This window comes from Schistocerca americana, chromosome 1 (assembly GCF_021461395.2).
Source record: "Schistocerca americana isolate TAMUIC-IGC-003095 chromosome 1, iqSchAmer2.1, whole genome shotgun sequence".
Classification (NCBI taxonomy): domain Eukaryota; kingdom Metazoa; phylum Arthropoda; class Insecta; order Orthoptera; family Acrididae; genus Schistocerca; species Schistocerca americana.
This window is the reverse complement of record NC_060119.1, coordinates 349,541,201-349,554,666: the sequence shown is the minus strand read 5'-3', so window position 1 is coordinate 349,554,666 and position 13,466 is coordinate 349,541,201. Positions and strand designations below refer to the sequence as shown.

At 36.2% G+C, this 13,466-nt stretch overlaps 1 protein-coding gene across 1 annotated transcript in view; it reads left to right on the top strand.

Annotated features, from left to right (window-relative positions):
- The first annotated feature begins 2,752 nt into the window (after positions 1-2,752).
- LOC124599560 overlaps positions 2,753-13,466 on the top strand; it is a 28,771-nt gene continuing 18,057 nt past the window's right edge. Inside the window, exons 1-5 of the mRNA XM_047136087.1 lie at positions 2,753-2,906; positions 3,006-3,074; positions 3,193-3,521; positions 5,337-5,593; positions 7,953-8,154. Of these exons, the coding sequence (XP_046992043.1) occupies positions 2,839-2,906; positions 3,006-3,074; positions 3,193-3,521; positions 5,337-5,593; positions 7,953-8,154 (925 nt within the window). The 5' untranslated portion in view covers positions 2,753-2,838. The remainder of the gene's footprint in view (positions 2,907-3,005; positions 3,075-3,192; positions 3,522-5,336; positions 5,594-7,952; positions 8,155-13,466) is intronic.

Genomic DNA, 13,466 nt, shown 5'->3' with positions numbered 1-13,466 from the left:
AGCTACCTTCCGGTGCGAACCGCAACTTCTGCAGAGCGCTTGTTCTTCGTTATGAAACTTAATATTAAAAACACATACGTGACAGACATTGAGAATATGAGGTATGCGTCGTTCTTGGAAAGACGACGTTTCCTTTCACGAATGTGTAAGGAATATATAACTAAATCGTACGAAAGAGAGATCAGTGTGTGTGATACGTGTTTGAAATGTGATATGTTTCATAACAAACATAATTATTATAATAAACCGGACGAATTACTCTTTAACTGGCTACTGGAGAACTAGTGTTCCTTATATCAAAACATTCAGGAATAAATCCTCATTAGCTTCCAAAGTTTGGCGTCACCTCGAATACCTGTAACAAACGGAACGATCATTAGCAGAAATACGAAGCATATGAGGGAGAATACCATGGCACGAAAGACTTCACACGGAAATTGAATAATGTGTTTACAATATTATATTGTGGTAAGGTTGCGTAGATTTGAAATACCAGCACGCAATTTTTTATAGAAGTAAATGCAAGCTGGAAGCGCTTCGAAGGCCCAGCGGCCGCAACACAGCCTATGAAACCCTCAACAGGACCATGAAACTGCATTATCATACTAAGGGAGAGGAATTTAATGTGTTTTAACAATCGGGAAACGTTCACTGTTAGTAAAAAAAATAATATGATATGCCGGTAGAGCCTAAATAACAAGCGGTAAGCATCGCCGGCTAACATCGGAGGATCTCTGCTGCGAATCCTGATAACCATTAAAGATTTTCTTCGCAGCATTAAGCCTAGGATGCGTTTTTTTTTTATTTTTTTTAATAATTCATGAAGCCAAAAACGAGATGCTACTAGAACCATTAAGAAAATTAAATTGTTACGCAATCCTCCAGAGTTGGGTGAAATCACCGTGTAATAGAAAGTGGGTCGAACATTTAATTTAAAACCCTAAAAGACTTTTTCCCAGTCATCAAACGATCAACTGACATGTTCATTGCACCTAGTGAAACTTCTCAAATCAGATGGCAGATACACAAATACGACGGTGGGTGTACATTTGAATAAAGAGCTTCAATTCAGCCCCTGAAGGCTGGCTGCCGTCTCATTCTCTGTCGTTCGCCGTCGTGCGGATACCGTATGTTGACGCATGTGGTCAGCTCTCCAGGCCGTTTTGTCTACTTTCCAGACCGCGGAGAACTACATCTCGTTCAAGAAACTCCAAGTACCTCACCAGTTAACACCACGAGTGAACCCCGTACTAGTTCTCATCCCTTCCGCGCCCCCAAAGGAAAGTCCTTGGCGGTAATGGGAATCGAAATCGGATCCTTTCATGGGAGCTATCTGTCTGTTTTTCGTCATCACGTATGTGCAGCTCTCACATGACCCCTCTTCAAGGTCACCATTGAAAACTTCACTCACGATCGGTTGGTTGACTGTACGTTTTAACGACGGATTATAAAACTGTGTGCTCAGTCCATGGTCAAATAGAAGAGATTAAAATTTGATTCATACTACGCGTGGAAAATACTAAACGCTTGGAAGTAAAAGTCGCACTACAGAAATGACAATGAAGAGGAAAGAAAATCACTGTCAGCCATGAACTATGTTAAAGAACCATCACAGCATTCGCCCGAAGTAACATACAAAATAGATGAATGGCAGGGCATTTGCTACCACGCTTGAATATAAGTTCGTTGCTTACCACTGCGCCTTGGGTACGAAGGAGGGGCAATAGTCTCGACACTCGGTTAGATAAATCGTATTTGTTGGCAGCGTTAAAGACGAATAAATTTATGTAGACGTTTTAAAATGAGTTTGTAACCAGTCTCTACACACTAGGCCTCAAAGGAAGAATTATACTTCCTGCTAGACAAAAATGTTAACACATTTTTAATTACGCCTAATAATTTTAAACAGCAATAGACGTAACGCCATTATTAATGACTATTACGCTGCCTCATACATATGACACCACACATATTATTCTTGTAGTGACCGTTTTCATATGACTAGGATGTGTAACACCTAGCGAAAAATGTTCTCGTCTTTGTTATGAAACAAGTAAGTAGGAACGTGTATTTTTCCCATCTGTTTGTGGATGTATATCTGTTTCTGTCATACAGGTACAATAACAATAAAATGTGTCATTATAACATTCTACATCCTTTCGCTGATACTACATAGCACTCGTTTCTGAAGGTGTTTTTTACGAGAAAGCATTTCCTGGTATATCCTGACTTGGGTTTTGTACTGCAGAGGGGGAAAAGATAAAGTACAATGCTGTTCTGCCGAAAGAAAAAAAAGGGTTAGATTTTGCTATGTAAATTTGTAAGGCCTCATTGTGAACCACACACAGTACCTGCCTAACCACAACCTCACTTCTACGTTCATTCTGCCGTGCTTCTTGGGCTGTATCCGGAAGTAACGGGACCAACTGTTGAAAACTTAAAAAGACAGTGACAGAACAGGTTTATACGTTATAAATTTTCCATACGTTACTTATCGATTGTGACTTTCGATTTAAAGAGCATCAGTTACACCAACAATTTAGTTCTGTCAAACAAAAATCTAATTCTGTCTTTATTAAAAATAAAACGCCGTAAATTTTGATTTATAAATCACATATTTCGTTATTAGGTCAGCTTTTTATACTGGCAAATTCCTAATATATTACAAGTCATGCAGCAACGTACGAGGACTATCGACTGACGCGATTGCCACGCAGTATTTGTTTACACTCTTTGACACAGTAATGGCAACTTGATTAATTTTATTAGGTATCGTTCCTTTATTTATATTCTGTTTGTTTGTGTCAGTGTTACGTTTTCCAAATTTTTTCAAATAAAATGATGGAACAGGCAGTAGAAAGTATAGAGATGAAAACAGAAGAACCGTCTTCGCACGATTTTACAAGGTAACTTGTAAAAGACAGTTTGGTTAATTTTACGTACAGTCTCCTTATTTTTCTGTATTTGTATATAACAGGTTAACATATTATGTATTTATTGATTAGCACGATGGATCAGGGCGCGGAGAATGACGAGCCCAGAACAGATGATTCGTCGCCAAAGGAATTTACGAGGTATCTAAAAAAATTCATTCGGTCTAGAAAATAAATACAAATTAATAATGTCATATGACAGTCAATGCGACATCGTGTTTCGCTGGCCTTATCCTCCACTGTGTTCGACACTTTTCAGGCATTGCGAATATTTTCACATGGTTATTAGACCTATGCTAACACCCGGTCATGAGGGTGAACTGTGCGAATGGATGAAGGAAATGGGTTTACTTCGAAGAACCTGGAGATGTACAAATGAAGACTGTAAAGGCGTAAATGGATACATGACGTGGAATAAAGCTCGTGTTGTTGACAAATATAACTGGGCGTGCCCGAACTGTTCTAAGAAGTTATCAATAAGAGAAGGGTCATTTTTTATACACATAAAATGTGAATTGAAACAGATTTTCCAAGCAATTCTATGTTGGTGTGAACAAACTCCTGTAGCCCAAGCTTCAGCTACTTTAGGTAAGTTTGCAGAGAGGTTGTTTTCATGTAAGCCTACCTCTGTATCAGAAATATAAGTAACTGTCATATTTTGCTTTGAGAATTGTGTTCAGTGCATTTCTATTAGCAATTTATATGTACAAAGTTCATTGTACAATGATGTAGCATTTATCAGCCTAATAATAAGGAAAACCTAATGTCACATACTTAGACGTATGAATATTCACACATATGTTTAATGAAAGTGCAATTGGTTGGCTGTAACATTCTCTAACAAATCATCCCAGCTTTTCCTTGAATTGATTCTCCATCTAACTGAATTGAAGCCCAGTGTCTTCACAAACGCATTACCTTATTCGGTTATATCCAACTTATGCCTATGTCCATACATACTTGTAATAAGTTAGCTTGATAAAATCTGAGATTATGTGCTTTTTGACTGATCATCAGTAACAAATATACTTCCTAAGCTCCTTAGTGGTATTACAAGGAGTGAATTCATTTTTGGCATTTTTATTGTGATTGTTACTTGCTCAAGGGAGTGGTAAACGACCCTTTTACATTTCAACTTTGCTGAGTGTGTGTTTTCGAATCAGTGGTTAAAATACTAGATGCAGAAGACAGTTGAAGTATGAAATTTGAGAAATATTGCAATAGAGATTTCTTTCCCTAATTCTGAGTTGAGAGTGGATCTGAAATATTTGATAGTGCATCCTACTCCATTCATTGTTTAACTTCCACATTACATTTAACAAATTTAAAATATGTAATCCTTATTGAGATTCAGTGTTCAAAATGTACAGTGGCATTATGATTGTCAAACACTTGCCGTTGCATTAAGTATTTGTTTGAAATTTATCACTTTCAGCAACATTTTTACTGTTTTGAAAAATTTATTTCACCATTGTCCATGCTCAGCGGCTTTTATCAGTGAGGTCACATGTTCTATGATATCACTAACATATAAGACTTCCAAGCAACATAGTGGTATTAACAGCACACAAGTGTTGAAAAATGAGCAACTTACACTGTTTTCTTTGAAGAAGTGCGTTCATTCTTATTTATTTCAGAGTATCAATGTTTGTGTGAGAGTGGTGTATTAATAAGATAATTTACACAATTTCTCTTCAACATAAACACAATACACTCTTTATTTTATAATTGCATTACTGTTACTCTAACCTGATTAAAATTAACTGTTTGTTGACATTGAACACCTAGGAACCGAGTTCCTCCAGTCTGAGCTTGTAGTGTCATGCACATAGTGCCTGCTGTTGACAGTGGCCTAGAACAAAATGTCAACTCTCTTGGAGTGTTAACAATAGTAAGCAGCATCCAATACATTCAGAATAGGCAGTTATTAACAGTGCAAATATTGAGACCTGGCAACTGGCTGTTAAGATGTCGCTGACCACAGCAGAAGGTGTTGCATTCTGTTTTAGCAGGCATCTGTTTGACAAAGTTTTACACACGGGGCAGATGGGAGCTGTTGTGGAAACACTGTAGTGGCACATGATGGTTGTGAGCTAACAATTAATTTCAATTAGACTGTAACATCTGGCTTAATCTTGGAAATTTGGTTTTGCTAAAACACTTTAGAGAAGTGTTAGAATGTGTCATTAAAAAAGGTCACCACTGCTGCTCTTCCTTGTTTCTGGCTAGTCGAGCTTTCGCCCTGCTTTTATGATAATTACATTGACGATGTATTAAACTGTGTGCACTTCGTTCTTGGTAAAAAGTAATTTTGTTGAGAAGTTTTGTTAATATCCTAACCATTCTCAGTTATGTATATACATATATATATATATTTAAATATGCCTCTGATTCTTATTTCAGGTATTAAAGATCATGTAGTTAAACGAATCTACGACCGTTGCAGTGAAGTGGCAAGCAAGTATGTGGAAGACCACAACCATGCTTGGCTTCTTGGTGGTGACAATGCTGTAGTAGTTATTGATATATTCCCTGATGGTTACATGACGTCTAATCCAGCCGTAATTGATTGCGCTGGCAAAAAAAACACCAAGAAGGTCTTATGTATAGCTGACACAAGCCAAATGCCTGCTCGAATATGGGCTAGGATCTTGGAACAGGTGTGCCATTTAGCTTATGTTTCCAAACAGTATTTTACTGAGGGTTTAGTTGTTTCCAATTGATTTAAGAGTCTTATTAGTACAGATACTATAAGCAAGTAATACTTATCTATCCTGTGCTGAGCCAATTTAATCTCCATGTGGAATATTAAATGTAGTAAAGGCCACCAAACACACAGTTCATGCAAAATTCTGTCCGAATGTGGCATGTTTTACCCAAGGCAGTTGAGGGAAGGTGTAAGGAATGTGATCGGCACAGCTCACTGAAACAACCAAGCAGATGTTGGTGTATACTGCACATAGTATAACCATGTAAAGAGGTATGATAAGAGCAGTAACTTAGTTGAGTCCAGATTTTTGTGATCATATAAATAAGTCTTCAGGCGAGACTTTTGCATGTCACTTAACCACTTCTGCATTGTAACTGAAGTGATTGTGCCCTGATGACTAGCATAAACACTGGAAACCACACAGAATTTTCTGGTGTTGTGAACAGTGTTAATGTGATTAAATTAAAGAGGTAAGAAGTTTCTTTTTTCCAGGCTACAAATCTAAAGGTCCGCATTGAGTCATTAGTCAGTCCCGGCTATTTTTTGTCATTTATTGTGGATCGCTTTACTTATATAGAACTGATACTAATGTAAGTCAAGTTTTGCATCTGTAATGTTTGTAGTCTTTTCTTTTTTATAATGTGCCCTCAGACCCACTTTTCTGTTTTGATGCAGTTTACACCTCCTCAATTAATTATTTTCTACCAACCTTCCATGGTAAATTTTCAGGTTAACTCCACCATTTTGTTATCAAAAGGAGTTCAATCAATTACTAGTGCTTACATGGAAATTCAATGTTTCATGCTATCTGCTGTTAGGCACAATGTGAATGTTTTTAGAAAAGAGTTATCACCTCTTTCTTCTTGATCATGTGAAAATGTATGTTTCAGAATAACTTTGCCAATTGGAGCCAAAACTCAGCAATTCCAGGTTCAGTTCCTGTCAGTAGTTTGTCATAGTCAGTTAACATGCCCATTTACTTCATCTGTAAAAAATCCAGTGTGTACACATATGCAGAGATGCTAAGTAAATGTAAAAAATTAAAAGTTTGCAGGACGTAGCTAAGACGAAGTACCACATGGCCATCTAGTTATTACCACATGAACTATGTTAGCAGGCACACATAACATATTTGAAAAGCATTAATGACACTTGCTGCCTTGGCAGTTATCAAGGTTTCAATTTATGCAAAAATTGAGATTCAGTACTTGGTTTATTAAGATCTTGCAAACCACCCAATCATTATTTGAAAATGCGTACAGATGTACATTTCATTGAATGTTGACTGAATGATCTCCATGTGTTGAAATCAGATATAAATGGATTACTAACAGTACCTCACAATCTGGCTGAAGCCTTCAGAAACACATTTACTCACAGCAAGTGATAAAAATGACCAGCTGTTTTGCAGAAATATCAAACTTAATTATGGCATCATCAACCCAGGTGGACAGGCTCACTTATTTAGGTTTTTTAGGGTTCTTCTGAATTGCTTTATACAAATATCAAATTATTCCATATATACCAAAAGCAGCTCTCTCCCCGGTTCTTCCCCCATTTGAACTGATATTCCAGTAACTTAACCTATTCGAAGGTATGTTGACTGCTACAAACCTCTGCACACTTTGAAAATATAGAAAAGGATCATTTTTTCAAGCTATGTATTTCAAAATATTGTCATTCTCACATTAAAAAAAGAGTTGACATTGTCTTGTTGTATTTATGTAATGACCACTTTCTAGGCCAGGCAATAGTGACTTCTCCATTGGAATGATTTTCATTTGCTTTTTATGTTGTAACTGGAAATGATTCTGCAAATGAAGTTCTGGATGAGTTTCGAGCTTTTCTGTCAAAGTATGTTGTGCCTCCGCTCACTGTTCTTGCTGGCGAGTCCAAACCGAATGTAGATATTTGGCAGCAGTCCTGTGTATACTATCGTATCAACTGTATTTGTTGATGTAAGTGATTAAACGTGAGGGAGAGACTTCATTGTGGTGTCATATACAAAAAATTCAACACAATTGTAGATAGGTGTTTCTGGTGTGCTGACATTGCAGTTAGGTCCTTACATGATAACTGCAGTCTTGATGATGTATCTGTGATTTATAAATGTATATTGGCATAGTAAAAATACTGATGGAAAAACAACGGATGAATTTTATTATCAAGTTTTACACAAAATTTAATTGCCTTGTTGCATTTCGCACTTTCTTTTTGAGAGAATAAAACTTGTTATGAGGGACTCCCTTACCGTTACTAAATAGCTCATAATTCTTTAAATTTTAAGAAGTCTTTCCTTTGCATGACAGGAACATCAAGGAGCAGTTGAAGAAGCTCTCATATATGTTACACAGCAAATACGACCAGGATCAACTCTAGTGGCAAATGAAAGAGCACATGCATGTCCATACAGTGCTATCTGCCAGTTAAAAGGCTATCCCAGTATTATAAGTGTTGAGACACTTATGGAACTAGATCTTCCAGGTACTCGGAGAGTGCAGGAGAATTTAGGTGAGTCTTAATGAACATACTTGGACTTATTTTTTCATTACTATCTTTGTTAACAAATGTGGGTTGTGCAGTCTCTAGCTAAGTAATTAAATAGTTGGATTATTAACACTGAGGGTGAACATTAATGAAACTGACAAACTGCAGGGGCGGATTCTTGACTGCAAATGGAGGAAAAAAGGTCCTGTGAACATGTACCTGGAAATGCATAATTGCCATGCCAGATGGTGCTGATGAATGAAACTTCCTCTGACCATGTACCATGTGTTCCTTGTGTATTACAGGCTGTGTGATGGATACAGCATACTGTAAGCAGCAGAATGGTCTGATATTCATGTCAGGATGGTGTTTGTGTATGGCCAAGCAGAGAGGAACAGTCAAGAGGCAGCATGGCTATTCCAAAACAAATACAATCACAGACACCAACCACATCACATGATGTTTCAAGCCCTTTTTGGGCATTTTTGTGATCATGGGTTCTTTCAGACACAGGAATGTACAGGGAGGCAGTGGACTATGCATACACCAGATTTGGAGGACCAGGCTCTTCAGGATATTGAGACAAGTAGAAGCTTCAGTCAAGTGGTCTGCCATATGGTGTCAGCCAAAGTACGAATAAGTGTTTGTCTGAAAGAACTTGTGATCACACATACATACAAAAAGAGCTTGAAATGTTCTTTGATGTGATTGGTGTCTGTGAGCATATTTGTTTTGGTATAGTCTAGTTGCCTCTCGACCATGTCCTTCTTCTTGGTGGTACACAAATACCATCTTGACGTGTTCTCGACATGAATACCAGACCATTCTGCTGGTTACAGTACACTGCGTCAATTTCACAGTCTGCAACACAAGCGAAACACGTGGCATGTGGTCAGAGGAAGTTTCATTTGCAGATACATGTTCATGGGATCTATTTTCCTCCATTTCCAGTCAGGAATTCATCCCTGCAGTTTGTTAGTTTTTTCTGATGTTCACCCTGTATAACCACTTCTCAGTATATAATAGTTCTTTAGAACAAAATCTTTTACCAGCCATGGTAGACTATTAAAGTGGCTACACTCACTTAAATTGGGATAGTTTTGTTTTTGCTAACTGCAGAATGCTAGATAACTGCACTAAATTTAGTTGTCGTAGGACTGGAGGTTTGTATAAGGAAACAAAGAAAGAAAGAAAATAATTTAGAAGTATAGAAAGATGAAGACAAGTTATAAAGGAAAGGTTTCTTCATATTGTGCCTAAAGTTAGTAGAGAGACTACATTTTGAAATAAGACATATCAAACCACACAAGATATTTTTCAGAAGCCAAATATGATACTAAATTAGTTGTGGAAAGAAGGGCAATTCGTGTCAGGGGGAGTTGGTTCCAACTATATAGTTGGGAATGGGTGCTTATAAGTATATAAGCATAAGCAAATATAGTTAACAGATATCAGTTTTGAAACAGTAAAGTTACATAGAAAATTTTAAAAAAATATTAACGTATATTCAATTTTCGATTTCGGAAAAAATACTAGGATGTGGAAAAATATTTATATCACGTTTCTCCAACCTGTTGGGAACCTGATTTTGGTCTTAAATAATACCTTAGATTGTAAGCTTCCTAATAAAATAAAAATTTTAGGGGGTCTTCCACCAGTTGACACACACATCTGAAATCAAACTGTTTTTTGCTGTGAAGGAGAAGGTCATTTTAAATAAGTTCATCCACTCACTGTCTCAGATGCAAGGGTATCAAATTAGCATATTTAAGTATAACTCATTCCAAGCTGGCAAGTTAACTTTAAGGGTGTAAATTTATTTTCTTTCATTTGACTAATTCAGTACTTATGTAAGTTACGTGTTCAGCCAGTCACCTACTCACAGTGATAAAAAGTGTTCTTAGGCAGCAGTAGCTTGTTTGAAACCTTTATAGGCATTGAAACAATGCAACAATTGCAGAAATTCATTGTTGAGAATAACTGGCATGCAACAATTAGTCTGTTTGGGCTCAGTTGCTTTTTTTCTTTCTGTGAGACAGGCCATATCTGTTTGTGGTGCAGCCCTATCATTCCATTTGTATAAAGTATGTTTTAAGTGAATTAGTACTCACTTAATTGTAAAGGAAAATGTGAATTCTTGCACTGTTGGAATATTACTAAAAACACCATGTCATTTAGCAACCTATACCTTAGTAAAAACTCTACAAAAAATAGAAGAGCTAAGTGAATACCAACGAGATTTGATATTACTGCGATCCAATATAAGTTTTCCTCAAGATCAAGAAAGTACTACTATATGTGGACATCACAGATACTATTATTTAAGTTTTTGGAAGTCATCAAAGAACTTGTTGTGATCCTTTCAAAAAACACAAGCAGTTAAGACATCTTTGAGACCAGGTTCTTGTCTTTGTCTACAAAATTAACTGCTAAAAGAATTTATGTAAAACCAGGCCAAAAACTGCGCACATCATGTCATAAGATTTGTGGACAGAAAACTGACATCAGTGATAGAAATGAAAGTGATGCAGATGACCCGGAGGTGATATATCATTAATCAGTACTAAAAAGTAAAAGTATTGAGGATGCAAGTAAAGCTTTACATGATTTGGGGTGCTCTTCTTAAAACTTCACTCCATTCCAAATCATACGAAGGCTTCAATGGCAAAAAGCGGGTAGAAAAAGTGAAGCATGTTTTTGAAAGAAAATTGTGCCAGGCATTAGACTGCAGTATTGAAGTTTCTGACCATAGAGAAGAAAAAGTTGATGATGAAATTATTAAGAAAGCCAAAGATTTTGAGGGTTAGCTCCACCCTCTTGATCAAAAGCAAGCAAGGAAACTGAAAACATTAATTGGTGTTTTATCAATTCCTAAATCAAGCAGGGGGAAAGTTATTGCTGCTAAGTGGTAAAGGTTGTCACTAATGTCTACCAATATGCTGAATATACTTGAATGTTACCAGAAGCAAAAGACAAAGTTAGCATTCATAAGAATGTGTATATGCAAAAAAGACTCACCCTTTGTCACTTAAGGGAACTATACTTATGTTTTAAATGGAAGAATCCAAACATTAACATTGGTCTTTTGAAATTTTGTTCACTGAGATCGAAGTGATTTATTTTAGCTGAAGTGCCTGCACTCATTCAGAGAGAGAGAGAGAGAGAGAGAGAGAGTGTGTTTGTGTTTGTGTGTGTGTGTGTGTGTGTGTGTGGTATCCATCAAAATGCAAAACTGATTTCAGATGCAGAACACATTGAAGAAACATACAAAGAACTTATAAAATTTATTGTACGTGACTCTGAAAACTGCAAGTGCATGCCTAATCACTATGATAATTGTCCCAGTGATGACTGTCAGAATTATTTAAAAAGAAATTAGCTTACAAAGATGCTGATGTTGAAATAGAGTTCAGCCAGTGGGTAAACACAGATCATTGGGCAGAATTGGTAAAGCAGTCTGCAACTGTTGGTGAATGCGTGGACTTGGTGGTAACAAAATTACAGGCACTTAAAAAACACTCATTTAGATCGAAGTGTCAGTCAAAATCATTGAAAAAATTGAAAGAAAATCTAACCTCAGCAAAAGCAGTTCTGTTAATGGACTTTGCTGAAAACTTTAGTTTTGTAATTCAGAATGCAATTCAGAGTTACAACTGGACAAGAAGCATCTGTACAATCCATCCCATGTGTGTTTATGTGGTAAATGAAGAAACTAAATTGGTAATAGTGAACCACTGCTTTATAAGTTATGATATGGAATATGATGTAGCATTTGTGAATGCTGTCCAGGAAGAAATGGATAAGGGGCTGGTAGAGAATTACCCACAAGTGAAGAAAATGCATTATTTCACTGACAGATGTGCTGCTCAATGTAAGAATAGAAAAAGATTTAAAAATTTGTGTGAGCACAAAAATGATTTTTCTATTGACGCTGAGCATTCTCTTTTTGCTGCTAACCATGGTAAATCTGTGTGCAATGGTTTGGGAGGAACTATAAAACATATATTGAGAAGAGTTAGTGTTCAACTAACGAATGATGCACAAATAACAACTGCATATGGTGTTTACGATTTCTGCAAAGCTAATAATGATAAATGGTTTTTTTTTTTAATAGAGAAAGTCTGTGTAGATTTCCTATGCAAGAACCTTGAGAAGAGATTTTCGACAACCCGCACAGTACCTGGTACCAGTAATTTTCACCATTACAAACCACTTTCTTGTGTTTCCTTATAGATTAGGAGAGAACTTCTTCAGAAAAGCTGTCCTTGATTATTTTTCATTCAATGAAAATGCCCCACAGTGGACACACACTTGTCCTCGACAAAATTCTTATGTATCAACTGTATATGATGACAGGTGCTACTTTGCCTTTGTCTGAACTACTTTTTCTCCATGCTCCTGGACAAGCAGTGTCATTCTTTTGGCCTGAGAAGGAAGACTCTTGTTTTGTGCCTTTGGAAAACATTTTATGTGCTGTTGGTGTTCCTAAATCAACATTAGGCAGACTGTATTACTTTAATGAAAAAGGTATGAAGTTAACAGAATATAATTGGTCACAGTGGATTAAAAACAGAGATGCTCTTAAGGAGTTTCATTGATAGTTTCAGGGATCATCACTACTGAACATGTACATTTTAAATTAACATTATTGTGTCTATAATAATTGTTGTTTAAAGATCTTAATTTGACACCCTAAATAAAGTTAACCTGTGTAATGAAAATGTTTCAAAACTCAGGATGCTGCTTCTTTTTTCTTTTTTAAAAAATAATACCAGAGTTTCGATAAAAATAAATCTTGTATCAGCTGTCAGAAAGTGTTATACATATTTAAAAATCATTGTTCGGGCCACAGTAGCTTGATTTTCTGTATTCCCGTAAGTCAAGAATAGTTATTAACTTTTTTACCAATAAAGATACATCCCTTCTGTGATGCGTGGAGAAATATGAGAGTGATGTGTTGAAAATAAGATATGTTCTGTTATTATTATTATTATTATTATTATTATTATTACTGTCTGAAGTAATGCAATCAAAATAACAAACTTAAGTTGCAGCATTTACATTTGCAAAAAATTTCCATTTTTTTCCCCTCTAACTGTATAAAGTATGTGGAGAAATTTCACATTGACTATTGCCATGCAGAAAGTAACTAGTAGAAAAAGTTTTGTGAATCTCTGAATCAGTGTGTGTCAGGTATGGATGATCTTACTTAGAATTATTATAATTTTTTCATCACAACATAATGATTTCAGATTTATTTGTGAGTCCATTTGTAGAAAACCCATTAATAATTTTATTTTATTACAATGTGTACTGTTTTGGGGATTATTTAAGAC